Genomic DNA, 26,485 nt, shown 5'->3' on the forward strand with positions numbered 1-26,485 from the left:
TTGGGGAGAAACTGAGGCTCAGAGAGGGCGAGGCGGGCGGCGCAAGGTCACGGGGGTGGCGGCGCGGTAGAATCAGGCTCCCCAGGAAATGGAAATAGGGCGGGGTGGGGGTGTCGTGAAAGCGCAGGAAAGGGGATGGAGGGGAGTCATCCCTGGGATCGAAACCCCATTCAGTCCCCAGGGAAGGGGAGTTTGTAGCGTTGCGCCCACCCCATCCCCCACAGGGTTTCTCCAAACTGCCTACATCTGTGGCCTTTCTTCTGGAGGCAGAGCACCCCTGCAAAGCAAATCCTCCCCATCCACGACCCTCCTGGTCCTAAGATCCCCACCGCCTGTCCCCGCCCAGCACTCCCCATCCCATCCTTTCCTATTCTGCAGGGTGCCTGAGTGGGGATTCCGTGGCTGTTTCCTCACTGGCCAGGAGGTGGCGATAAAGACCTGAATCCTCGGCTTGGCGAGGGGTTGGGGCCAAAGCGCTGCCTGGACAGAGGGGAGGGGGCTTTAAACTTTGCCCAGGAGATTGGAACCCAGGTGCGGCAGGGCCAAACCTGGCCGCCGGGAGTATGGGGCTGGCGATGCTGAGTCAGTGCAGCGGTCAGACCAACGCCATCTGGTCTTTTGCCACCCCCTGATGTGATTTTAAACACTGCCCACTCCTCCTCCCTCCACCACTAGGAGAGAAACATCTGGTCCCCACCCACCCTGGATGCTTGCCCTCCAGGGACCTGGGGAATGCAGAAGACAAACGTTTGTCCACCCCGCTGGAGTCTGGACACCCTCACTGCCTGGTGGAGGTCAGCAAGTAGCCTTTGGTTCCAGTCAAAGATGGAAGCTGGGGCCGGGGCTCAGGGCAGGTGCCTGTTTCAGGTGTGGGTTGATCTAGGTTGACAGAAGCTTGGTCCCAGGTTTGAAGTGTGTGGCAGGGCCTCCCCACTTCCAGAAGAGGGGATCACCTGGAACAAGTCCTGGCCCCTGACAATGGCTTGCCCCCACCCCTCAGCTTCATCCCAGCCATGACTTTGTCCTCTCCCTCTCCTTGGTCCAGGACCCCTGGCACCTAGAGAGGCTTGTGGGGTGAGACATGGTAGCAGGTCCCAGCCATCTGGAATGCATGTTTATTTGTGGGGTGAGAAAGGCCTCTCCTCACCCTCTGCCCGCGACCATGCGCGGGCTTGGGCTCCAGTAGCCATTCCCTTGGGAGCCTCCTGTGGTGTCGTGGAAGGCAGGAGGGGCTGGTAGCCTTTAGGGCATCCTCGCTTCAGGACTGTGTGCAGCACCAAGCTGGGCAGGAAGGATTCCTACAGAGACCAGGAGGACCAGCTGGAGGCTGTGGGGTCCCTCTGGGCCGGAGACGTGGCTCCCTGGGCCCAGGGGGATTCTATATCCCAGCCCAAGGGGGCAGGCATGGGGGTCAGCCCCATTGTACAGATGAGGGAATGCAAATGCAAAAAGACCCCAGCGCTTGCAAGTATGGGGCTGGGAATCCGAACCCAGCTCAGTGCGAGAGCCCAGCTCTTAGCCACATGCAGGGAGGCTTCACCCAGTACCCCAGCCACCCCACTGGGCAGGGGTTCTCCGGGTGGCTGGCTGTCAGCAGGCACTCACCAGCTTCCGGCTCCAGGAGCAGGGCGATTTGCCCACCTGCCCCAGGATGTTGTCAGTGTCCGGCAAGGTTTGGGGGTCACCTCGTGGCCTCTGTGTGGTGGCCCTGGGGATGCAGGGCAGGCTGCTCTTCACGGAGGCATCCTCAGAGAGGTGACCCGGTGGCTCCTGGATGGGCCTGAGGGGGACAGGAGCCCGTGAGCTGCATGGGCCCTGAATCCCACGTCCACCCATGGCTGGCAGGGCCCTCAAGGCCACGACCCTTAGGCTGCCCGCTGCTGGGTGGGGTCGTCTACAGGGTGAGGAGGGGGTGCCTGGCAATGCCTATGAATCCTGTCCCCTTCCCCAAAGCCTCACAGGCCAGGGCAGTCCCAGCCGAACGAGATATTGGCCATGGCCTCCTCCTTGGCCCTGGGGCACAGGGCTTTGGACAAACTCTCCAGCCATCTCCCGACACTCCCGAACACCCCTTCTGATGTCGTTGACCGGGGAGCTATCCCATTCTCGATGGCACCCTGCTGGACTGGAGGAGAGAGAGCTCCAGTGAGATCTCTACCCGGGGCGGGGGGGTGTACCAACACCCCCACTCTCCCCTCCTCCCTCTCTGGCAGGCAAGGCTGGGCACAGCCCCGTCTCCATGGCAACCCAAGGCTCCCCAGTGCCTTATGGCTGCCTCCAGAGAAGGCTCAGGTTTTAAAACTATCTTGCGTGACTGTTTCTGCCTTTATTACCCAAACTGTGCCCTCCCCCACATACCCACTCCTACTGCAGCCCCAAATGGGCCTTCTTTCCCATAATGGGAAGGCCAGTCACACCACCGTGGAAATCCAGAGACAATGGTGAGACTCCTGCAGGGATGGAGGGGCTAGGAGTCTTTCCTGCCCGATAGCTGCCCTTCCGGCTGGTCAGGGGCCCCAAGTTCCCCAACGGCTGCCTCAGGATGGAAAGGGCTGGGAAGCAGTCAGCCGAGAGAGCCCCACTCTGGTGCCCTGGGATGTGACCACAGCTCCTGTGGCCATTGGCCCCCAAGGAGGCTTCTCCTGAGCTCGCTAGCTGCCATTCCCATGAAACGGTTTCTCCCTGGGGGCACCCCGGCCTCTCTTCTCGGCTGCTGTGTCACCTGCTCTCGGAAGCTTTGGCTTCCCCGTCAAACAACAAGAAGCTGGACAACACTGCAGCTTCTATTTCCAACTTCCTATGACCCTAAGGGGACTGGGTAGGGTCCCTCCTGAATCAGCAAAGATCCTGGATTTTAGGGCTTTACCCACAGCTAGGCTTTGGAACAGCCACGTTTCCTGAAACTGCACACAGTAGTTGGTCAATAAATAGATGCAAGCTCTTGGAGGCCCTGGGGCTGCTAGCTCCTGAGAAGTGAAGAGGCTGGGCTGATGGAGAGAGGGGCGGGGGGATTGGTAAAAGGTTATACCAGAGCAAGGACACGCATTCTTCCCGCCTGCTTCTTGACACCCACTTCAGAAAACACTGGAAACTGTGCCAAAGCAGACAGCACCCCATCCATCCCCAAGGAGCCGAGGGCAAACTTCCATCGCAGAACCTGGGCCTGGTGGTTCCTAGCTTCTTTGCTGGACCAGCCAGTGCCAGACTTCCCCAGAGAGAAGGTTTGATATTCTGGACCTTTCTGGGCAACTCCTCAGCCAGGCAGGCCTTCATGGATATGGGAAGAAGATGCTTTAGGTGCCTTGCCACCTTCTTCAGCCCCTGTAGGCCACGGAGGGGGCCAGACGTGGGAGTCAGGAGGCTGTGGGTGCCTGTTCCGAGGTGGGCGGATGTGGCACGTGGGAATCCGGGGCAGCAAGAAAGCCTTCAGCGGTGGCCAGGCCTGGGCAGCCATTGTTTCCTCCACTGTGACTGCTCCCCGGTGCCACTCATGTTGGGACACCTCTGCAGGACCTCGGACCCTCTACTTGGTCTTCGAGGCCCTCCTGACACTGTCTGGAGAAGCCAGTTCGGGCCCCTTCTCAGCAGAGGCAGTGGATTCCTAGCCTCTGCAGGCTGGCCCTTACTCCCAGGACCCAGGGCCACAGTCTCTGCTGACTGGGCTCCAGGCTGGAACTTTCTGGAGTCCTGGGGCTCCCCGCCCTGTCTGCTTACCTGCACAGCTGCGCTCCCAGTAGCGGAGGGCTGTGTCCCGCAGGGTCTCATCGGCGAATCGCACTCGGAAGGGGCAAAACCGTCGGCGCTGTCCCGAGCTTTCCCCCGAGGAGCTGTGGGTGAGCACAGCCCTGGGCTTGGGGGCCTGTGCACCGTGGGGCCTGCTGAGAGAGACGAGAGGGGCAGGGGAAGGTCAAGGCCTGAGCCCCCAGCCCCACATTCCACCCCAACAACACACGTCCACTGGACCAGCCCTCGCTGGGTATCCTGACACCCGCAGTAGCTCGCCTTTTCTGGGAGTACTTCCTGCCTGCCAGGCAGTGGATCATGCATGCAGCATGCATCAGCCCGTCACACCCGCACAGCCGGGGAAACATGATCATTATTCTCATTTTACAGATGAGCAAACCACAGCACAGAGATGTTTTGCAACTTGCCCAAGGTCACACAGCTCGTAACGGGTAGAGCCAAGATTTTTTTTTTTTCTTTCTTGAGCCAAGATTTGAATCTTAGTTCCAGAGCTGGCAATCCTATATATCAAGCAATTCAGCAGAGAGAAGAAGGATATGAACTTGAGCGTCAAGAAGGCCTGGGTTTCAACCCTAACTCTTTTAAGCCTCAGTTTCTCTATCTGTAAAATGGGGATCATCCTTGTGCCCACCACACGGGGTGGCAAGATGAAACGGGTGCCAAAGCACTCCACCCAGGGTGTGTGGTGCCCAGAGTAAACATCTGTGACTTCAAACTGTTCTTATAATCATCAGTCTCAGCTACACCTCTACCCACGCATGTGAGTTTGGGCAGACCACACTCGAGTCCTCCGTTTTGCAGTTTTCCCCTCTCAATTATGTATTATATAGTGTAAGCATGATAATAGCATCCTTATAAGAGTTTGGTAAGTATCAAATAACTTATGGGAGGCATCTAGTACAAGGCCTGGCGTGGGGCCCGCGCTCAGTAAAGGGCATTCTGTTATTGTTATATTTATTAATTTCAGCCTCAAGGGCAAGGCTGCGGGAGGGCCTGCTTGATTCATCCATGGCTCTGTTATTCAGAAATGCCACGTTCAACCTTAAGGACACACGTATTGATGTATCTGCATCCATTTATCTGACTACATCTTTATGTCTGTGTGGACACGTAAGGGATACTTTCATCAGCCCACGAAAGAGCCAGGCGGCCGGGAGATGTCCCAGACCTAGTGATCCAACAGTTGTCTGCTTATCAACCCCTGGTCCGTGCTGGCCTCAGGGCCCAGGGGACTGAGATCTCAGCTTCTCCTATCAGAGGCTGCTGGAGCCCATTCCCATGCACCCTGGTGTCCCCTGCAGGGCCTACCAGGGAATCTCACACACCACGAGGTGCTCAAGTATTAGCTCTTAAATGTGAAACACCGTGACTGTGTCCACCCCTGCTGTTTGTCGTATTTGAGATAATGAGTTCCATACTTTTATTTATTATATCTTGTGAGACGTAGTGTGTTTATTTGATTGATTTAAAGTTCCTGGCTTGGCAAATGTGTTTCACTTCTGGCACCTTCTCTGAGCCATCGGTGGTGTCTGCTGGGAGCACTGTGTCCGGAAGGGTTCGAGGCCCAGTGGGGGAAAAATGCCGGGATCAAATAGTACTGTCAGCCGTGGGTCCAGAAGGAGAAGGAATGGCATGTATGTTGTGTATTTACTCTCTTTGGTCTTAAAAACTCATGGGCAATGCTCTTCACCTTTCACCTCGGTTTAAGCCTGTTTATGCTGAAGGAGTTTTTTTCTGCATTCTTTTTCCCCTTCATTAGAGCTATGGCATCGAGGTCCAGGTAAGCTCTAACGCCCAGGCTCTTCTCCTATATCTCCATCCCTTATCTCATTTCTCCCAATATCTGACATATAGTAAAACTTAATAAAAGAGGAAGAAATGGACGAATGAATGGTGGGATGGGTGAAAGGATGGAAGATTGGGTGGGTGGGTGGATGGATAGATGGACTCATGAATGAGTTAATGAAAAGGTCTGAATAGAAGGACTGGATGTTAGGAGGATGGGTAGATGTATGGATGGTGGATGGATGACTCTGTATATGGTGAGTATGTGGACTCGTAGATGGCTTCATGACAAGTTATAGATGGACAGTACCCTGGATTTACAAGTGCATGGAAGGATTTGTAGATGACTGATCATTGGATTCATGGATGGGTGGATAGAATCATCAGAGTTTCTGGTTAGAAAGATGACTGGCTAGATGGATGAATGGATGGATGAATGGATGGATGTCTCGAGAGATTCATGGATGGGTTGTAGAAGACCTGGTTCACAGAGAAGATGTATGCAAGGATGGATAGGTGAATGGGAGCAGGAATATCTGAATGGATTCATGGATGGATTATGAATATGTTGGCAGAAGACCTGATGAATGGGTGGATGGATTCATAGATGTTGATGGATAATCCTTGGATAGGTTGGGAGGAGACCTGCTCTGGGATACATCTATGTATTGATAGATAAGTGGATAGATGGGTGGATGGATGGATGGATAGATGGATAGATGGATGGGTGGATTCATGGATGGATTATGAATGGTTTGTCAGAAGACCTGATTCACGGATGGACACATAGACGGATGTACAGCTGGACAGATGGATAAATTCATGGATGAGAGACAAGAGGAAAGAAAAGAAGAAATGCTCTTTCTCCCCATCCCCCTACCGCCAGTCTCCTGTAACTCACTGGTTGGCCTTCTTGAGGGTGAACTGTGAGTGATCTCTCCTCAGGGTCCCCAGGGCAGGTATCTGATGGAGCAAAATCTTCTTAAGACTATTCTGGAAGTACGATGACTGGCCCCTTGAAGACAAACAAGCCACACCTGGCATGAGTGGTCGGGGTCCCCCATCCTCGGAGCACTGTTGGCAACCCTGTCCCCATCAGCGGGTAACTTGACACTTACCGCAGCTCTGGAAGGAAGGAACAGTGGGGACACCGGGGCGAATGGTGGCAGTGCTCTGACACACTCCTTTTTGGTTGTGATGCTGAGGGTGCTGGGAGCCAGGAGGAGGTGGAAATAGCTATATGAGCCTTCGCTTGGGGACAGTCCTTACTAGGCTCTTCCTAGTTATAGGGCCTTGGGCCTCAGTTTCCTTATCTGTACAAGAGGGGCAATGGTAGACCCGCCCTCGAGGGGTAGTTGCCAGGACTCTGCCGGGCCTACTCCACTAACAGTAGCTGAGATCATCCCGGAAATGACTCCGCCCCGCCCTTGCCCCGCCCCCTGGGGTCCCGGGCGGGGCCTCACTCGGCTGCGGGGGTTCCGCGCGCTCAGCGCCCAGCTGGTGCAGGAGCTCTCGGAACCTGCTGGGGAGGAACTCTCCTAGGAGGGCGGGCAGGGTGGCCGCACCCCGGCAGGGATCCTCGCGCTCTCCAGGCCCCGGGCGCCCGGGCGCGAGTTCCCGGGGCGCACCGGCCAGGAGCAGGAGCGACCTCAGCCTTGTCCGGTTCTGCGCCGCCCGCTGGGCCAGGGTGGGCAGGGCGGGCAGGCGCGGCGAGGGGCCCCTGACGCCCAGCCCCAGCTCTGGGTGCGAGGAGCCGCCCGGCCACCACGCGCCGCCGCCCTCCGAGGCCCTCAAGCCGCCGGGGGACCCGCGGAGCTGGGGCAGGGGCAGCCTGGGCAGTCGCGGGTCTCTCCTTCGGCGAGCGCCGTCGCCGGGGAGCCCCTTGGGCGCCACCTGCTGGGTCCCGGGGTTGGGGGGACGCCGGGGCATGTCTGGCCCTGCGCTCAGCTCAGGGCATCCTCACGCCAGTGGGGCGGGGTGGGTGCCGTGCGAAGTGAAGAGGAGGGCATAGGCCAGCCCCCAGGCCATAGTGCCCGGAGGGGGGGTCCTTGTGGTTTGGGGGTAACACCACTGCCTCGTCAGGCAGCAAGTGGCTTCAGGCCAGAGCTCGCTCAGCCTCTGTTTCCTCACCTGCAAAATGGTCACGTAAGCGTACACACCTTTCTGCGTTGCTGGGACGTTTAGGTGACCGAGCGCATGTAAATGGCATAGAATAGTGCCAGGCACGCTGTACGTGCTCAACGAAAGGCTAGCTGCTATTACTATTGTTATTATTATTTTAAAATTATTATTATTTAGGATTTAGTCTGAGTCCCACTACTTATTAGCTTTGCAACCTTGGACAAGCCAGTTGGTTAACTTCTCTCAGTGCCCTTATCTGTAGAATGGGGATAACAGAGCACCTGCTCCTTTGTGACTTAGCCCATTGGAGTGTTCAAGTCCTATTATGCTATTAGCACTCCCCTGGGAATTAGGAAACCTGGAACCAGCTCCAAAGGAGAGACCTGCCCAGCAGTTGCCCAGTCCTGCTGGGGCCTCAGGGCCCCTTGGGTGGAGAGCTTGTTGAAAATACAGATGCCCCAGATTCTGACTCAGTAGGTCTGGGGTGGGGCCAAGACATATATTTTCTTTTTTAAGATTTTATTTTTAAGTAATCTCTACCCCCAACGTGGGGCTCGAACTCACAACCCCGAGATCAAGAGTGGCAAGCTCTACCAGAGCTACTCAGCCAAGAGCCCCAAGACACATATTTTTAACAAACTTGCCCTTTGGGAGACAGAGCCCCACACTTGCCCCCGCTACTGACACTGGGGGGTCTTGGAACCTGCTTCCTCCCTATCGCACCCCACTCCCAGATTGTTGTCAGCTCTGAGCTGGCTCCTGGTGTCACACTCACCGCAGGGGGCTTCTGGGTGGGTCCAGAGAAGGTCCCTTGAGTTTAGAGCCCCCTAACCGGTGGGCTGGTCCTTGGGAGAGCCCATCTTCCCAGCCTGATCCCTCTGCTGGACCCTCCCTGCTGCCTCCTGGGCCTCTTCAGGGTCATTGTGATCCGCCCCTCACCCAAGGCCATGGGAGGAACAGCTCTCAGGCCTGGAGACAGAAGGTGGGGCTTTGTGCTCAGGAAGTCAAGGCTGCACTCACAAGGGGGTGGTGGAACCCCTGACAAGGGCAACCAGGCCCAAGCCAGGGGTGGAGGGCCCAGGGTTCCACTCCCCTCTCTGGGTCTGGGAGGCCCAGGTGGGTCAAGTTTGGGCTGGGCAGCTCTGGAAGTACAACAGTAAGAATGCAGTGGGCCTGGAAGGGAACTGATTTCAAATCCAGGCTCTGCTTCTGTTTGCTATGCAATGCTGGATGAGTTTGTCCGTTCTCAGGGCTCCGTCTGGGACTCTTGGCTGGGAGGAGCCTGTGCTGTGAAACTTGAGTGGGGGAGAAGGATTGTTTGGACCAGTAATTTCGCTGGCATGGTATCATGTTACAGTTTTATGAGTCTGCCTGGAGGAGGCATCATAGCTGATGCATTTCCATTCTCTGCAAATACTCCTCAACGAGGGATGGAAGGGCATATACCTCCTCAGGAAGTTAGACTATCGAGTGGGAAAGGTGAACATTTTTTATATTTATTCTAAGAGCATGTGGGTTTTTTAAAAAAATGGATGAGGAACACCTGACTAACAAGATGATTTCTAAGGAGCCCTCCAGCTCTTGCATGCTGCAAATGTTTCTTTTTTTTTTTTTTTAGATTTATTTATTTATTTATTTATTTGACAGAGACACAGTGAGAGAGGGAACACAAGCAGGGGGAGTGGGAGAGGGAGAAGCAGGCTTCCCGCCGAGCAGGGAGCCCGATGCGGGGCTCGATCCCAGGACCCTGGGATTATGACCTGAGCCGAAGGCAGACACTTAATGACTGAGCCACCCAGGCGCCCCGCTGCAAATGTTTCTTGACCAACTACTGTGTGCAAGGCTTGGGAATTCAGAGATGCAAGAGGCTTTGAGGTCGGGGCTGTCCAGATCTGGAAAGGCCTCAGAGTCCAGGTGTAGGGAAGGGACTTTCTCTTCCATTGATAGGAAAAAAAAGGTAGGGGTGGATTTTAGGCACCCCTAAAAGAGCTGGGCTCAGAGCTGCCCCCAAAAGAAGATTATAGACACACCCAGCAATTGAGATTTTTCAGGATTTATCCCCTTCCCTTAGAGACATGGACAATGAAGCTTGGGAGAAGGGCCCAGGCCAGGGGAACCAAGTCTGACCTGGAGTACTGTGGAGAGGATGCCATATAATATATACACAAACAGATTTGGGGGACTCAACAGCAGTCAGCACTCTGCCCCCACCCCATAGCTTTCACTTTGTCAGAGCAAACACACTTTTTTTTTTTTAAGATTTTATTTATTTATTTATTTGACAGAGAGAGAGCACAAGCCGGGGGAGCTGCAGGCAGAGGGAGAGGGAGAAGCAGGCTCCTCGCTGAGCAGGGAGCCCGATGCGGGGCTCGATTCCAGGACCCTGGGCCCACGACTGGAGCCGAAGGCAGAAGCTTAACTGAGGCACTCCGGCAAACACACTTTTAAGAATCTCCTGTGTGCAAATCTCCTCCTCCCAGAGGAGGGCACTCTAAATCTAAGACCAGGGCATCGGTTTAGGAAAAATGAGTTTATCATAAATATTGTCTGTTTACTGAGAGCCCACTGCAGGCACTGGGGTGAAGGCTTGACCTGCAATATCCTACACATTTTTTTTTTTTTTAATTTATTTGATAGAGAGAGGGAACACAAGCAGGGGGAGCTGCAGGCAGAGGGAGAAGCAGACTCCCCGCTGAGCAGGGAGCCCGTTGGGGGGCTCAATCCCAGGACCCTGGGATCATGACCTGAGCCGAAGGCAGACGCTTAACCGGCTGAGCCACCCAGGCGCCCCTATCCTACGCATTTAACACTGGCGGAAGAGGAGACTGAGGCTTGGGGAGGTTCACAAGCCCTACCCACCTGCAAACTCACAGTCCATCAAGGTTGTTTCGGGGACCCCTCCAAAATTTCTATACATGGGAGCAGCCTATGGGAGGGCAGGCTTTTTGGAATGCAAACCTCAAGTACTTGTTCTGTTTATTTGGGGTAACAACCCCTTGGCACTGTCAAAGGTATTTCTTTCTTTCTTTGCGGATCTGTATATTATTTTAAGATGCAAATTGTTATGGGTACGATTTGAGGAATACGGCTCCCTGCCCTCCCCCCACCCCCGCCCCTTTATACAGAGTGGAAAACCCACAGAACGGTCGTTTTTTAAGAAGCCCAGCCTTCGGCCTCTAACCGGACTGGTGCCCGTGCTGGAGGCAGGAGAGGCTCGGCGGCGCTGAGGCTCTTTGAAGTCCGAGAGGCCCTCCGGGGACCCAGAAGTCAACTGAGGTCAGCCGCCCACGGGGCGGGGCGAACCGGTCCGGGGCGGAGCTAGCCGCGGCCCCGCACGCCGGCGCCCGGAAGTGACGTGTGCGGACAAAGGCAGCGCGCGCCGCGGGGTGTAGTGTCTGTCGGTGGTCTGGCGGAGCTGGTGGTGGGCTTGTGGGTTCTTCGCTGCCGCCTCCGGCCGCCTTCCCTTCCTCTTTCCCGTCCTCTTCTCCCGGGTCCCGGGAGCCCCCGCCCGGGGTGAGTAGCGCGAGGCGGAGCGGGGAGCGGTGGCCGGCGGGGGAAGGGAGGTCCCGGCCCCCAACTGCCTCGGCGCCCTGAGGCCCCGGCTCGTCACGTGACCCGGCGCGAGCTGCCCGGGCCCCCACGTGCGCGCTCCGGGGTGGTCGGACCTGGGCCACCGGTGGCGGCGGGTGGAGGAGGAAGGCCCGAGGCGCCCGGACCCTGGACGGGGCACTCCCCCGCGCCGTCCCGGGGCCGTAGCTAGACCCTTCCCTCTCTGAGCCTCAGTTTCCCCTGTGAGAAACGGGGATTAAGGAGGGCACGCACTCGGAGGGTAGGTGTCAGGACGCAGTAAAACGCTCAGGTCAGAGCCGGGCACAGCGTAGTGCCCGTTGCATGGGAGTTGCTATCATATTTCGCCTTGGACCCAACCCCAGATACGGCTCGACACTGGTGCCGCTCAGAACACAGCTCGCCGCCGAGAGCCCTGGAGCCAAGGTCAGCCAGTTTGCGGAGGGGCTGTCCTATCGAACGAAAGGCCCAGGCTCTGCTGCCCATCAACGGCGGGATCTCTCTGGGATAGAAACCGCTGGTGTCAGAGGCCCTGACGGTGGGGTGGGGTGGGGTAGTCTTGCAGATGGTCTGGATATATAGAAGCATTGCCCAGAGAGAGGGGATGAGCCCCTGGAGGACTAGGGCCTTGGCTGTGTTAAGAAGTCTGGATTCCCTCCTTATGCTGTTCCTGGTTTCCTGTGTGTATTTGTGTTAAGGCACATCACTCGTTTAGTGGAATGGTTTTCTATCCCTCAACTGGGTTTTGGGGGAGGGCCAACAGCTGATTCATTAGTAAACGTGACTCCCTGGGGCCCTGTCTACACTTTGCCTCTGGTGTCCAGATTGGAGTGGGCAGGAGGTCCCTAGGGGTCACAGGGAACAGTGGGGTTGTCAGTCAAATAGCAGAAGTCCTCATAGACTCTGCCCAGGCTGTGTACAGAGAGAGTACATGTGGAATGCTTTGGTGGGGACCAGAAGCCATAGAGTCACAGAGATAGCGGCCCCAGAGTCTCTGCAGTGTTTCTGTGCTTGCAGGGATGGGACGCTCACTCCCCTCCTGCGCGTTTGCAGAGCTCTTTGTCTGCTGGGTTGGCCCCCAGCATCACAGTAATAATCCCTTAGGTGTGTCCAACACTACAGTTTCTAGGGCATTTCACTGCATTTTTCCCTTTTGACTCTACAATTGGCACAGAATTGGTGAAAATCTCATTTGACAGAGATTTCTAAACTTGCGATAATACGTGCCTGCCACTGTGCCGATCACGTGCTGCTTTCACACCCACCTTTAATCGTCACAGCGTTCTTGTAAAGTCAGCATCGCTGTTCCCATTTATAGGTAAAGAAACTTACCTCCTAACTGAGGTTAAGTGTCTTACCTGAGCTTACACAGTCGGAGAGAAGCAAAGCCAGGATTCAGACGTGGTTCATTTGACTCCACCGGAGCGTTAGTTTGTTTTTAAACACTCCATCTCCCTTCCGCTCCCAGCCTTTTTTAGTCGTCTTTACTTCCTCCTTCCCTTTCTTTTTCATAGAGCACCTTGCCATTCCCATATGTCCAGCTGCTGCCTCAGATCCAGGGAGAACAGGCCCTGTTCGGCAGGCTGCAAGAGGGAGGAGGTAACTTCAGGCAGGCTCTTGTCTCCTGTTAATTCCAGGCTTTTTCTTAGAGACTGGTAAATGAGGAGGATGCGAGGCCTCCCCAGAGAACTGACAGTGACAGTTTAAACACCGTTCTTTTCCATGGATCCTGGGAGAAGTAGCTGGGGCGGCTACCCACCTGTCCCCCTAAACACCTCGTAGGGGAAGAGGAGGTGGCCAGGTGACTGTGAATGGTGCACAACACATTCTGTCTGTGGAGCAGAGTCCACTATGAGCAAAGGGCTTCTCCCGTCCAAGCTAGTCGAGAGTGCACACAAAGCCAGATTGTGCCCAGGCCCTTTCCCACCCCTGCAGCCATGTAGCTCCTCACCACAGCCTGGCCAGAGTCTATGAGGGCTTCTGCTATTTGACTGACAACCCCACTGTTCCTGTGACCCCTAGGGACCTCCTGCCCACTCCAATCTGGACACCGGGAGGCAAGGTGTAGACAGGGCCCCAGGGAGTCACGTTTACTAATGAATCAGCTGTTGGAACAAATGTCAAAATTAGACTTGGCATTTCCTGGCCTGGATGTTCCTCCCCTGGCTTGTTCCTAGAATCTGCCTGTAAGTGGAGTTCTTGTAAATTAGATTATTCAGAGGACCTTGACATTTAAAGAAATCATGTTGTAAGGCTTTTGGTAAAGCACAAAAATTACATTGTCGGTAATGGCCTTCAGTGTTACCAGTTTTGAATGGTTGGATTTTTGTTGGATTTTTCTCAAAAGTGGAAAATGTAGCCCCACAAAGCTCATTCTTTGGTTCATTCAGCAACCAATTAGCATCCCCCCGCTTTGTGTCCGGTGCTGGGCTAATCGGGAATGAGGTCATGTCCCTGTCCCCAGGAAGTTGACCTCCTTGGGAGGGAAGGCAGGCAGGCAGAGAGAGTACAGGCAGGGGAGTGGCCCCACATTTATTCCGTTCATTTCGTGGGGAGTGAACTTTTTGTTGAATGCTATATGGGACGCAAGAGAAATGCAGTGATACATCTCAGGGTGTTGCCACCGTTCTCCAAGGAGCTCCCAGGCCCGTGGGGAGATAGATAAGAAGACAAAACCAGCAGTTTGCCAAGATTGGTGGGCAGTGATGGGGACAGGGTCGGTGTTGCCGAGCTCCCGTCTGAGTGCTGAGTGGAAGAGCCGGCTTTGATGCTGTCCTTCCTGGGTAATGGAGAGGCTGTGACATGGTGACTGTGGGGCCTGTTGGTGGGGGCTGGGTAGCCCCCAGACTGAGCTCTGTGGTGACATTCAGGCCGGTGGCCCTCTTTCCTGTCAGCTCTCAGGGACATCACTGTATGTGATATAGGAATGATCGCATTCCTGGCTATCAGCAGATTTCTGCGTTCTTTTGCTTTACCCTGTGACTCAGGGCTGTCATTCTTGTTGAGCAGTGTGCCACTTTCTCTTTCCCACACTGGTGTGGGACATGGCGGGGAGCCAGGGTGAGGGGATGCTGTATTTAGAACCAGCCCCCCCAGCCTGTTACCCCAAAGGGCCCTTCAATTGACACAGTAGTTGAAACTTGCCTTCACTGTGGTCCCAGACCCTTGTAACCTGAACAGGGAAGCTGGAGCATCAGCCTGAGAGCTGATTCAAGAATCTGAAGGGGATTGGAGGACTCTCTCCACACAGCAGAAGGGCTCTAGAGGGCAGACACAGTGACAGTCACAGGTCTAAGAACTGGACCTGTTAGGGCACGTGGATGCTGTCGCTTCTCTTCTGGTTCCTCAGAGGACCAGTGTGGCCTTGTCCGTGAGGAATGTCCGAATCCAGGAAGGAGCCAGGAGATGGGGAGGAGGGCCCTCCCCCGGTGTCTCCGCTGGCTAGCTGGGCTCCCTGGAAAGGGCTGACCGTGGTGGAAGCAGGATTGCATCAGTGAAGAGCATTCCTGAGTTGTTGGGCTGAGGTGGGCCTGCTGCTTCTGGAAGGTTCCTTGTCTTCTAGGACAAGTTCAGAGTACAGTTGTGCACTGGGGATTAGTGACAAACATGGCCAGTGAAAATTCTTCACCTCTTCTCGTGTTTTGTTCCCTTTCCTTCTCTCCTTATAGTCAGTCTCTAAATTATGTATCGAGGGCTATAATATGCTTGTCCTCAAGGCACTTTTCTCTTTCCCATCGGATGACTTCTCTTGAAGCCCTTAAGGCATTCCTCCATCCTAGAGGTTTTTCACTTGTTTTGAGCACTCTCCCGGGGTCCCACATGAAGCTTTCCAGGACTCAGTGACTTAACTACCACCCAGTGGAGTGGTGTAAAGGTGGAGGGAGTGAAGCCTCAGGAGCATAGTCGTGCAGTGTTCCTGGTGGATTGGGGGGGGGCGGGCTTCCAGCCCTGCACCGAGGGACTCCTGTGGGCTTGGTGCTGGGGACACAGTGGCGAAAAGGCAAGGTTGCGCCTCTGGAGCTTCCATCCCAGTGGAGGCTAGACAGCAAGTAAACAGTGTAATTTCAGATAGAAGTACACGTTCTGAAGGCAGGAAAACGTGGGCATTGGATTGGGGTGTTGGAGGAAGCCACCTTAGCGGGGCCGGTCAGGGAGGGCCTCTGAGGATGTGACCCCTAAGCTGAGAGCTGTCTTCCCACGACGCTGCTGCGTGTCCCCACTGCCAGTGGTTCCTGCCGCTCCCACTCGGCCCCCACTCTGCCCGTTGGGCCCGCCGCCGCTGACAGCCCGGCACACCTAGGGCCCTTCGGAAACTCTCAGCTGGTTGGTTTTCCATTACCGTTGGGGCCTCCCGTAATCCAGGCCCAGTCTGCCTGTCTAAGCTCGTCTCCCATAATACCCTATCCCTCTGTCTGCATTCCAACCAGCCCAGGCCGTCCCCAGAACCGTCTTCCGGGTGGCACACAGGCGCCGCCCCCTCTGTCCCTGTTCGAGCCGCCCCCCTCCCCCCCCCCCCCCCCCCCCCCCCGCCATCATCCCCTGTCTTTCGGGGCCTAGCGAGGTTGCCTTCTCTGGGCTGCTGCTCCATCTGCCAGTCGGAAGGGAGTCCTCCATTCGTTGAGTTTCCGCAGGACTTTTGGCTCAGTGAGCGTCTCACCGTTTCTGCATTGTGTTTTGGTTGGTTCCACTTGATTCTGTCTCCCGCTGGACGGGAAGCCCCCTGAGGGTCGGACGGTGTCTCAGCCAAAGCTGCAGAGCAACTAGAACAGCACCTGCACATGGCGAACGGGTTGTGGGGGCCGGTGCCTCAGGATAGAGACGTGCCCCTTCTGTCCCTCCCGGCATGAGTGGCTGGGCTGGCCAGGTGTGCAGCTGCCGAGCCCTCCCCCTCCCCCTCCCCCAGGCCCTGGCTCTTGCTTTGTCGTTACCCCTCCACCTGTCATGGTAACACTCCCTTGTTGTGTCTGTTTTCACTGTCGCCCCCGAAGCCCACCCAGCTGCTGACACGGTCTTCCGGAAACACACATCCCCTGTTACTCCCTGCTTACCCTAGAGCAGTTCGACCTCCCTGCTCTTCAGCGGGGAGTCCAATCGACGAATGTGCCCCCACCCCGACCCTGTGTTTCCAGTTGCAGGCACTCTCTGTGTGCCTTTCACACCTGTCTTCCTGGGGCGGGCTTGCCCCGCTGGCTTAGTGAGCTCTTCCTTACTGTTTCAGCTGATGGTGGTTCTCTGCGGGATGCCTTCCTCGACTCCCCAGGGAAGCACTTCCTCTCGGGTGTGCTGTGCCCGCATCTTGTACTTGTCCGCGGCCCTGCAGTTGCCAGTGTGTGCATGGAGCTGTCTGCCCACTTCCCGGCACAGCGCCTGGTACACTGTCCCAGCACGTGGTTAACCACAGACCGGACCCCACAGCGAGCTTCATTCTGTGCTCGCGAGTGAGAGGGAGGCGTGCGGACTCCCCAGGCCCCTCCCAGGATCAGCCAGAACACCCACGGTAGAAGGCTGGGGCTCCTTGCTTCACTTTCCTCAAGTGTAGATTGGGAGTTCTCTATGCCCTAGGGTTAGAAGCCATCAGGTCAGGTGTCACGTCTAGTAAGGAAAGGACTAGAAGCCCAGGACTCTGGGTCTTCTCCTCTGATACAAAGGTAATTTTGCAAAATGACTTGAATACAAGAGACAGAAGGTACTGTCATCCAAGGGATAGAAGCGGTTTTGGGGACACTGGACATTTCTCTACATCGGGCAGGGCTGTGTGACCTCGTGAAGCATGGGGTGAGACTGAGGCCCTCAACCTAGCTGATTGGCTCTTTTTTGTTGTTCAGGAGGCACTGTTGCTGAGTTTGGTGCCTGAGCTGACTCGGTTGGTGACAGCATGACAAGTGAGGTGATAGAAGACGAGAAACAGTTCTATTCGAAGGCCAAGACGTACTGGAAGGAAGTCCCGCCCACAGTGGACGGCATGCTCGGGGGGTATGGCCACATCTCCAGCATCGACATCAGCAGCTCCCGGAAGTTCCTGCAGAGGTTTTTGAGGGTAGGCAGGTCTGGCGTGCCGCCTAGGAGCAGAGGATGTGGCCCTGGTGGCCCGGCCTGGTCTGCACGGGGCGCCACCTTTTACACGAACCACCGCGGGGCCTTTGGTTATTGGTTGGCGTCAACCACCCAGGCCTCGAAGGGTGGTGCGGGGGTGACGTGTGGACTGGGGCCTCTGCCTCAAGGTTGCCACATGGGAGCTGGCCGCTGTGCGGGGGCTCCTGGGCACCAGAATGGAGTCTTCCTTTAACTGTTCGGTTTTGTCAGGGGCGAACCCTTCGCGCTCTTGCCGTGTTTGCCGCCTGTTGGGCTGGGGGTGCGGGCTGTTCTGCTGAAGGCAGGCTCCTGGTTCCTCACCTGCTCTGTCCTCCCTGGGCCAGGCTGGCGTGTCCCTGGCTGCAGCCTCCCCTGGCAAGCATCAGAGGCTGGTGCTTGCTCCCCATACTACGTGGGGTCTCCCCTCCCACTTCCCACCTTCCCTGATCTGTGAAAATCACCGACTGCCTTCCATTCTTTCACGGCTTAAATTCTTTTCATCCTGTGGTTTTACTGGGGTGTCGGGAGTGAGAGGAGATAAATGCACCTGTCCAAGTTAATCACCTTTAAGTGGCAGTTGGCTTGCGTTTTAGGAATGTGTGTCCCAGGCAAGAATGTGCTGTGGTCCTACCCACTGGCGACCCCCCATGCCAGCCCCCGGCCTGTGCCCAGTCCTGATTTGAGTACCTGGGAGCTTGGGAGGAACAGCCCCTTCTCGGGGACAGGGTCCCTCGGACTCTCTGAGCCTTCCTTACGGAGTCTGTGCCTTCCCTGCTTCTCAGGAAGGCCCAAACAAGACGGGGACTTCCTGTGCCCTGGACTGCGGGGCCGGCATAGGCAGGATCACCAAGCGACTGCTGCTGCCACTCTTCGCGGTGGTGGACATGGTGGACGTGACGGAAGACTTCCTGGTCAAAGCCAGGACGTACCTGGGGGACGAGGGCAAGAGGGTGAGGAACTACTTCTGCTGCGGCCTCCAGGACTTCAGCCCCGAGCCCAGCTCCTACGATGTCATCTGGATCCAGTGGGTGATAGGTGAGCTTTTCGCGGCCCTCTCCACCCTCCACGCACCTTCCACGCACCTCCCGCTGTAGGGGCGGGTCCATGTCCCCCCCCCCCCCCCCCCCCGCCACCTTGGAGGGCGGCCCCAGTGCTCCTGCAGCGGGCAGGAGGACAGGGCTTTCTCCAGTCCTCCCTGGGCTCACCTTCCATGCTTTGTCAGTACCTGTTATGACCCACTTGGGTGCAGTTTTTGGTTGAAAAAATATAAATGACCAATAACTTAACTGCATTCAAATAACGTGGAAATGAGTTTTTATAAGTAAATGTTTTTTAATAAGAGGAAAAATTGAAGCCTTGGCTGCCCCTGCTGTTCACAGCAAGTGAGCCTTGCTTTGCCGTCCCTCCTGCACCCACTTAGCCCCACAGCACGCCCAGGGTGCTCTCCCTGGGCTGTTGACCTGGCCGGCAGGCCGCTGTACCAGCAGTTGGCCGCCCACTCCCCAGCAGACACCACAGCCCTGCTGGGGACACACTGGGTCTGGCCCTGTATTTTGTGGTTCCTAACAGCCCGTCTGGAATTCTAATTAGGGAAGGAATGGTCTGGTATGCACTCCCTAATCCAGGCCTCGGGGCGGGGGGGGTGGCCTGGAGTGTAGGTGTTGGGCAGGGCCCAGAAGTCACCAAGTCAGGGTGCAATCCCAGCTGTGTACTTTGTGACAGCTCTTGGGTGAGTGGCTTCTGAGCCAGCTTCCTCTTACATAGAACGGGATTTGGTAAGCCTCTCTGGACTGCTGAGCACGTTTAGACAGAGCTCGGTAAGTCTGAGCGGAGGCTGAGAGACTCGGCCAGTGGTATGTACGCGCTTGGCACCACTCCCTCCCTCGTGACTTTGGCCTCTGCTGTCCCCAGGCCACCTGACCGATCAGCACCTGGCGGAGTTCCTGCGGCGCTGCAAGCAGGGCCTGCGCCCCAATGGCATCATTGTCATCAAAGACAACATGGCCCAGGAGGGCGTGATCCTGGACGATGTGGACAGCAGCGTGTGCCGGGACCTCGAGGTGGTCCACAGGATCGTCCGCAGCGCAGGCCTCAGCCTCCTAGCCCAGGAGCGCCAGGAGAACCTCCCCGATGAGATCTACCACGTCTATAGCTTAGCCCTGAGATGAGCGGGGGATGGCAGGAGAAAGGGACCAGTGTGGGGTGGGGGGCTGGCAGCCGGGCGAGACCCAGAGGCTCCATGATGATGGTTCGGGAGTGCTGAGTGAGACTGCTAAATATACCTGTCTGCCGTCCGTCACTAGACTCTTTTTAAAAGGCATAATGGGACCCAGTGGGGAGGGCGCCACTGGACAGAGCAGTGAGGCTGGGGCCTGGCTCTGCGGCCCTGAGAGGCAGGGACCGGGCAGTGCAGACCATGGGACTCCAGGGCCCCTGGGGCTCCCCACGTGGGAATACAGCGATTCCACAAGTGGGAGATTTTCTGGATCTCCCTTTCAACCACCCAGCCTTCCAGCCACAGGCCTGGGTGCCTTAAGAGGAAGAGAACTCTCGGTTGTTGAGGACTTTTTCCCTTGGGGGGAGGAGAGGAGCCAGGCCGTGGAGCCTGCAGCTGCTGGGGATGTTCATGTTCTGAGGCCTGTTTGGTGATGGGAGCCCTGGCGTCCCTAATGTGATCGTCACAATGGGCTACAGCAAGGGAAGTCTGCAGCCTCACTCCTGGCTGTGCCCTGCAGCTCCTCCTCGGTGAGCGTTTTCAGTCAAAAAATAAAAGGGTAAATCCTGTACTGGGAAGGCCCTAGCCAGTCTGGAGTGGTGCTCTTCTTTACTGGGACAGCAGTGCGGTGCTACTTGGAAACTGTCCCCACCAGATGCTGCCGTCCCCTTGTGCCTCTCACCTCTTCTTAATGGCTGCGGTGGGAGCCTTTGTCCTAGGCTGGGGGAGGGCGCGGAGGGGGCCAAAATGCCATACAAGGACCTTGAAGGCCAAGAGAAACATTTTACTTTATAATGTATCCTTTAGTTGCCTCAGCTTGCCTCCGGGCATTCACACAATTCACAAGGACCCACGTGACGGGAAGCGGCTTCGTGAGGGCTCGGCGTGCACAGTACAGTCAGCTTGCAGTATTGGTAGCTTTCGTTATCAGATGAACCCCTCACAAAACACATTTTGGAAAGGACTGTCCCTGGTCATGCAGGATTGCTTTTTAGCAGAAGGCACGGTCCCCCAAGATCCCAGGTTTGGCACAGACTGAGCTGCCACCGGAATCCAGTCCCGTGCCTTGGTGGGCCGGGCCATGGATGACCTGGCCCCAGAGCAGCCAAAGGTGGCAGGGGTCAGCTCAGCTTTCTCCCTGGCCCACCGAAAGCACTTTTGTAAGTGACCTAATAATCTAGCACGGGGAGAGGTGGGAGTGAAGGGCCTCAGTGGGGTCGTGCCCCCACAGGCCCACCGCGCTTCCTCCTGGCTTCAGCTGGGCCCCATGCAAGACAGACCAGCCTCCTGCAGTTCTCAGGACCGAGACTCAGAGCCACCCTGCCCGATGCTCCCCACAGATGAACAGGGTGTACACTCGTCCCAAATCTAAACCCGGTCCTTTTTCCCAATGTGGTTGAGACTGGGAGTTCTGCCAAACAGAAGGGGGGCAGTCCCCCTGGAAGACGAAGCCTTTTCCCACTGGAATGACTGCAGCTGCTGGGCTCCACCTGGTTTTCTTGGTACGCAGTGAGGATCAAGTCTCGTCTCCCAACCTCTACCTTCTGACAGAAGGCCAGAAGGGTCTCCCCTAAGGCTGCCGCAGGTACCAAAATCCCCCAGGAGACTGAGCTGCCCAGACCCTGTTCCCTTCGGCTTGGGAGCGGTCAGATGTCCTCTTCAACAGTACCGCTGTGCTCACTGAGGAGGTACCACTTCAGCCGGTCGGGCAGAGGTAGGGCTTTGACCTTCACATCCACAGGCCAGGGCTGGAGATAGAGCCGGATGTAAACGCGACACAGGTGCTTGAGGGACGGAGGATAGCTCTCCAGCTGCCTCAAGGAGCAGTGAAGGGCCTGGATCTTTTCTGCCAGGCTGCCCACAGGATGGATATCGAAGTTCTCAGGCAGCTGAAGTTTCTGGGAATTAGTCACCATGAGATCCAGGACGGTCTCGGCTTTGCGCAGGAGGTCCGCGTGGCTCTCATCTTCAGCACAGCCCGTGTGGGAACAGAGCCTCTCAAAGATGATGTGGAAGCCAGACCAGCAGGACGCACCATGGAGGGAACAGTTATAGGCTGCTCCGGACTCCAGCAGGAAGCGCAGGAGAGGGAAGTGCAGTTTGAAGCTCTTGAGGCAGATGTGTGTGAGGGACTCGTGCGCTGGGCACTCGCTGGGGTCGGCCCCGTGCGCGAGCAGCAACTGCGTGACTTGGAAGCAGAAGCGGCTGATCATCTGGGCCTCCTCTTTGTCCCCTCCCACGGTCTCACCAAGCAGGAAGATGATGCAGGTGAACACGGTGTCCCCATCTTTGGTGGTGGCCTTGACATCTGCGCCTATAAGAGCCAGTCAGGAAAAGAGAAGATGGGAGGTCTTAAACCCCTGCAAAGTAGTGCTTCGTGTGTAATGGTGGGAGGGAAGGGCAAGGCCTGGGAACAGCCTGCAGACGAGCCTCACCTCCTTCCAGTAGGAGCCGGATGTTCTCGGTGTTATAAATCTGCACCCCGTCGCTACTGGCCAAGGCGTGGAGCAGAGCAGTCTTTCCTACAGGAGGAAGAGAATGAGGAGGAGTGGGGACCAGGAAGCTGAGGTCAGGGCAACCCCTGAGGTGCAAGGGAAACCATGCAGGATGAGAAAGTGAACTTTTTTTTGTTTGTTTTCAAGGCTTTTATTTATGTATTTATTTTAAAGATTTTATTTATTTATTTGACAGAGACACAGCGAGAGAGGGAACACAAGCAGGGGGAGTGGGAGAGGGAGAAGCAGGCTTCCCGCGGAGCAGGGAGCCCAATGCGGGGCTCGATCCTAGGACCCTGGGATCACGACCTGAGCCGAAGGCAGCTGCTTAACCCACTGAGCCACCCAGGCGCCCCAAGGATTTTAAAGTAACCTCTACACCCAACGTGGGGCTTGACCTCGTAACACTGAGATCAAGTCGTGTGCTCTACCAACTGGAGCCAGCCAGGTGCCCCTTTAAAAACGATCGACCTCTCAGCCAAGGCTGAGGATGACCGGTTTCTGGTCATTCTCTTTCCACCCACACAAAACCACGAGCAGAGTGGACAGAAGAGCTGGGATTTTTCAGGACACTCAGATGCCACCTGAGCCCTGGGCTGAGTCTTTGCCAAGAAGAAGTCGTGGCTCCCCCCAGCCCCGCCCCAGCATCTGACTGCGCGCCCGCCCCGCTTCCTCCTACAGGCAGACCTCGGGGCTGGTGTGGGCTGCTGGCTGCACCACTTCCCGAAAGCCTCTGCAGGTCAACAAAATCCACTGTGAGCCTGGCTGCGCTGTGTCATCAGACAGGCCGCGTCCAGCCTGTATGCCGAGCCACTGCCCCGGGGTGCTCTGGGTTTCCCTCACAAGGCACCCCGCTCTCCCCGGGGAGGCACCCACCATGCTTGTCAGCTGCGTTGACGTCCGCTCCGAGGTCCAGGAGACGCTGCAGGCAGGGCAGGCGCTCAGGCTCCTCACTGGCCAGGTCCAAGGGGCTGCTCTCGTGGATCTGAGCCAAGAAAGCACAGCTGAGTGGGCCCAGGGGCCTGGGAGGCTGCTCGCGGCCCCCCGCCCCATCCCTGCTTCCGAGCGGGCCGGACCCGGCTCTTACCCGGTCCCGCCGGTTAACGTCCGCCCCGTGGCGCACCAGCAGCTCCACCATGTCTGGCTGGTTTCGCAGGACGGCGATGTGCAGGGCCGTGTAGTAAGTGACAGGGTCTGAAAGCACGGACACGGCCCGTGTCAGTCCTGCTGTCCGCACCCGGCCTCTGGCTCGCCCCAGCCCTCCCATCGGAGGAGGCCCGGGCTTCTGGCACCGTGAGGGGTCCGGACAGAGCCATCCCCAGCAGAGGCCAGAGCGCAGGCGCTGGAGTCAGACCTCGGGCAGGGTCCCGGGGGCAGGCAGCCCCTCAGTCTGGGCTTTAGTCTCTTCCGTAAAATGGAACTATAAGACAAGGCGCCTCTTCTCAGGCTGCTGGGGAGAGGCACCTCAAAGGACGGCTCGTGAAGCCTCACAGTAACAGCCACGTTCTCGAAGCCAGTCTCCAAGTGACTGACTTCGTAACAGCCTGCACCCTGGGCTCCTTGGCCCTCCCGGAGCCTTGCGCCCTCCGCGCCTGTCCTCACATGGGGAGGGGAGGCGTGCCCGGCCACATACTGTGGCAGCTCAAAGACCTGCATTGGTCACAAGTCAGCCCTGCATGTCTCCTGGCTGACCCTGCCCTCCCCGGTGAGAAAGCCACAGAGGAAAGGAAAATGGCTCCATCTCCATCCCCTGGCACCTCCAGGCTAGAAGCTAACCGGGCCCTGCCGTGATTTACACCCAGCGTCGCTTCTGTGTTTTCCCCTCTCCTTGTGGCATGGGCAAAAATGCGAGATGGCTCAGAATAAGTGGCAGAAAATTGCTCTCCCTGAGCTCTGGGCACAGTGCCAGCAGCCGCATTTTCATGTTAATAGAAGCGGGGATTTAGCTGGGAAAGTCTGCTGATCAAGCACATGGCGGAGGCAGCTACAAACTCACTCTCGGACCAGAGGGGGTCAGAGCCACTTGAAAGCCCACAGGGGGATGGGATTCCTCAGTCGCCACCCACCCACGGAAGAAATAAGGGAAGCGGCTCCCAAGAGAACCAGAAAGGCAGAGCCACCCTTAAGCCACCTATCCGTCCCCAGCCCCTCTGGGCTCCAGCTGACCTTCAAAGTTGAGGTTGGCCCCGTGGCGCAGGAGAACGTCGGCCGCCCGGGTCAGCCCCAGCTCGGCCATCTTCAGCAGGGCATTGCTCACACCTTCCTGGTAAAACGGAGAGTGGGCTTTTCTCTCCAGCAGCTCAGTGAGAACAAGGATTCGGCTCTCCTCGCTGGCGACATAACTGGGCCTGGGGCAGCAGAGGGGTGGACCAGTTGGGGGGGGGCCAGCTGTGAGACCAGCTAGCCTGGGCACCCTGTGGGTGGGTGGTTTTCTGCTGTCATCACCCCCCCTCCCTCCAAGGTAGGGCCCTGGTTCTGTGGGGCAGAAAGTCTCTGGAAAAGGCCTGTGGTAGCAAGAGAGCAAGCTGGATCTCTTAATTCAAGCTGACTCCTCGGGTTTGCTGAGGAAGAACTGGGGCTGACTCCAGCCTCCTCCCCAGTTGCCCAGACAATCTGGTCCCTGGCTCGGGTACAAAGCCTCACACAGCTGTGCTGCTGGGCCTGAAGGGAGCCTTCGCAGAGCCAGGAGCAAGAAGCGGACACTGACAGCCTTCCCCTGACACTGACCATCCCTGAGCTGCCGAGGCGGCCAGGCCAGACCAGGCAACCCCCGCAGCGGGGGCCGGCCAGGCCCTCCTGCCGCGCTCACACTCGGAGACGCTTCCCCTCCCGGTCCCCAGAAGGCTGCGCGCACACGGCCCTTCACGCCCCAGCCCCCACCCTACCTGCCCGCCAGCCCTGACCTCCAAGACTTCTGCGGCTTTCCCCAAAAGCTCAGGCCCACGGACAGCTCTGTGAACCGGTACGCAGCTCCTTCACAGGCCGCCACCTCCTCCGGGTGAGGCTTCCTTCCTCACCAACGCTCCCACTCCCCTTAGCCTCATCCCTCTGCAGCCCTTCAATGATCAGGATCAAGGTGCCATCCTTACTGCTTGGGCGGGATTCCGTCTGTTTCCCCAGCCCGGGAGGGTGCCCAGTGCACCACCCGTGCCAAGCAAAAATTCTGGGACTACAAAAGGCCACGCAGCACCCGCTTTGCTGCCCTGCCCTCACCCACAGGACAGCCTCCGAGTTAAGGAAACACCTTACACTGTGTTTTCAGAACAAGCCTCCAAGTGAACAGAGCAGTGATGAAGCAAGCCTGTTTCCACCGAAGTCCCTGGACAGACGGTGTTTGAAATTCCAACGGATCCCAGAAACACAGCCCTGCTTCCGCTTTCCTCTGCTCTTGTCTCCATTACACCGAATGTACAGACACCTGACTCATGCTCGTGTCTCCCTCCTCCGAAGCGTAAGCATCACCGACGCCGGGGGTTTTGTTTAGCTCACGGCTGCATCCCTGAACACCCTTCCCGCGGGTTCGCGGATACACCTGCTCTTGTCTACGTGCAAGGCAAGCTCAGCCACAGAGCTCATCTTCGCACTGCTCTGGGGTAAAACCCGGGGCCCTCACAGACTCCACCCTGCTCCCTCGCAACCGGCAGCAGGCGGGCTGGGCACTGGGTGGGGCACCGAGGCGGAGGCCCTGCCCGCACTCCACCCTCCCGGCCTCCGTGCGCGGGCCTCGAGCACCCTCCGCCCTGCAAAGGGCAAGATTTGGGCCGGGTGCAGGGGCTCCCGCTCGAAGCAACACAACTCCGGCCTCCGCCTGCCTCTTCACCCGTACGGTGGGGACACAGCCACCCCCACCGCGCTTGTGGTGACAATCCAAGGGAAGCAGCGCCGGGTCGGCCCGCCGGCGGCAAGGAAACTAGTTACCCGTCCAAGGGCTCTTGCCGCTCGGGGTCCTGGATCCCCAGGGAGCCCAGAATCGCATCCACCAGCGGCTGGTACTCGAAGATGATCCTCCGGAAGCCGTGCAGGAACGGCATCGCGCCGGCCTCGGGCGCGGCAGGGCGGCCGCACCTTCGGGCGAGGCCGAGAGGCCGACTGGGCGCGTTCGGGCGGCCGCGGGCTTGACCTGGCTTCTGCTGGTCCAGCCCCCGCGCCCCGCCGCCCACCCCGCTGCTCCGCGCCGGAAGTGACCCTCGCAGATCGCACTTCCGGCCCGCGCCGGCCAGGAAAGGGACCGGTGGCGACAGCGCCTCCTATGGGCTCGGAGGACCGCGGCGCGACCCGGAGAGTGAGCTGGAGGGTATCGCCGGGGCGGGCGCGGGTGGAGTGGAGGGCGCGGCCCCCCGCCGCAAACCTGATCCCGGCTCAAGGCAGGTCCGCCTCTGCCAGCCCCGGCCCGGCGTGGCCCTGCTCCGCCCTGCGATCCCGCCCGCGGCCGCTGGGCGCCGTCCGAGCTCCGCCCATTGCGCGGCCCGGCCGGCCGCTGCCCGAG

At 57.6% G+C, this 26,485-nt stretch overlaps 3 protein-coding genes across 7 annotated transcripts; 1 reads left to right on the plus strand and 2 right to left on the minus strand.

The window, feature by feature from the left end:
- Positions 1 to 1,085: 1,085 nt before the first annotated feature.
- On the minus strand, positions 1,086 to 7,458 carry C14H9orf50 (chromosome 14 C9orf50 homolog). Its single transcript, XM_078061301.1, has 7 exons — positions 6,993 to 7,458; positions 6,648 to 6,738; positions 6,431 to 6,544; positions 3,715 to 3,878; positions 1,960 to 2,125; positions 1,606 to 1,780; positions 1,086 to 1,298 (listed from the first exon to the last, which is right to left on the minus strand). The coding sequence occupies exons 1-7, from the start codon at positions 7,456 to 7,458 to the stop codon at positions 1,116 to 1,118; spliced, it is 1,359 nt and encodes a 452-aa protein (XP_077917427.1). The 3' UTR covers positions 1,086 to 1,115.
- A 3,542-nt stretch (positions 7,459 to 11,000) lies between these two features.
- Positions 11,001 to 20,089, plus strand: NTMT1 (N-terminal Xaa-Pro-Lys N-methyltransferase 1). Of its 3 annotated transcripts, none has more exons than XM_036070644.2 (4): positions 11,001 to 11,163; positions 17,043 to 17,254; positions 18,072 to 18,324; positions 19,201 to 20,089. In XM_036070644.2, exons 2-4 carry the CDS (start codon positions 17,093 to 17,095, stop codon positions 19,455 to 19,457), a joined length of 672 nt encoding a protein of 223 aa, XP_035926537.1. In that variant the 5' UTR covers positions 11,001 to 11,163; positions 17,043 to 17,092; the 3' UTR covers positions 19,458 to 20,089. The 3 variants fall into 3 exon arrangements, with proteins under 3 accessions (XP_035926537.1, XP_077918010.1, XP_035926541.1); XM_078061884.1 differs by lacking the exon at positions 11,001 to 11,163 and adding an exon at positions 11,379 to 11,643; XM_036070648.2 differs by lacking the exon at positions 11,001 to 11,163 and having other exon boundaries at positions 17,048 to 17,190.
- A 178-nt stretch (positions 20,090 to 20,267) lies between these two features.
- ASB6 (ankyrin repeat and SOCS box containing 6) lies at positions 20,268 to 26,172 on the minus strand. 3 transcript variants are annotated; one of them, XM_036070642.2, is made up of 6 exons: positions 25,918 to 26,172; positions 24,166 to 24,347; positions 23,087 to 23,193; positions 22,876 to 22,984; positions 21,940 to 22,026; positions 20,268 to 21,818 (listed from the first exon to the last, which is right to left on the minus strand). In XM_036070642.2, the coding sequence occupies exons 1-6, from the start codon at positions 26,028 to 26,030 to the stop codon at positions 21,151 to 21,153; spliced, it is 1,266 nt and encodes a 421-aa protein (XP_035926535.1). In that variant the 5' UTR covers positions 26,031 to 26,172; the 3' UTR covers positions 20,268 to 21,150. The 3 variants fall into 3 exon arrangements, with proteins under 3 accessions (XP_035926535.1, XP_035926534.1, XP_035926536.1); XM_036070641.2 differs by lacking the exon at positions 25,918 to 26,172 and adding an exon at positions 25,249 to 25,880; XM_036070643.2 differs by lacking the exon at positions 22,876 to 22,984 and having other exon boundaries at positions 21,570 to 21,818.
- Between the last annotated feature and the right edge of the window lie 313 nt (positions 26,173 to 26,485).

This window comes from Halichoerus grypus, chromosome 14 (genome assembly GCF_964656455.1).
Source record: "Halichoerus grypus chromosome 14, mHalGry1.hap1.1, whole genome shotgun sequence".
NCBI classification, from domain to species: domain Eukaryota; kingdom Metazoa; phylum Chordata; class Mammalia; order Carnivora; family Phocidae; genus Halichoerus; species Halichoerus grypus.

Coding starts and splice junctions, on each gene's coding strand:
- ASB6 (XM_036070641.2), bottom strand. CDS start 25,397: ATGGAGACAAGAGCAGAGGAAAGCGGAAGCAGGGCTGTGTTTCTGGGA. Junction 22,985..23,086: donor ACGTTAACCGGCGGGACCGG/GTAAGAGCCGGG, acceptor TTCTTGGCTCAG/ATCCACGAGAGCAGCCCCTT. Junction 21,819..21,939: donor CCGGCTCCTACTGGAAGGAG/GTGAGGCTCGTC, acceptor TGGCTCTTATAG/GCGCAGATGTCAAGGCCACC.
- C14H9orf50 (XM_078061301.1), bottom strand. CDS start 7,458: ATGCCCCGGCGTCCCCCCAACCCCGGGACCCAGCAGGTGGCGCCCAAG. Junction 3,879..6,430: donor ACCCTCAAGAAGGCCAACCA/GTGAGTTACAGG, acceptor CGTCTCTCTCAG/CAGGCCCCACGGTGCACAGG. Junction 2,126..3,714: donor CTGGGAGCGCAGCTGTGCAG/GTAAGCAGACAG, acceptor TCTCTCCTCCAG/TCCAGCAGGGTGCCATCGAG.
- NTMT1 (XM_036070644.2), top strand. CDS start 17,093: ATGACAAGTGAGGTGATAGAAGACGAGAAACAGTTCTATTCGAAGGCC. Junction 17,255..18,071: donor TCCTGCAGAGGTTTTTGAGG/GTAGGCAGGTCT, acceptor CCTGCTTCTCAG/GAAGGCCCAAACAAGACGGG. Junction 18,325..19,200: donor CTGGATCCAGTGGGTGATAG/GTGAGCTTTTCG, acceptor TGCTGTCCCCAG/GCCACCTGACCGATCAGCAC.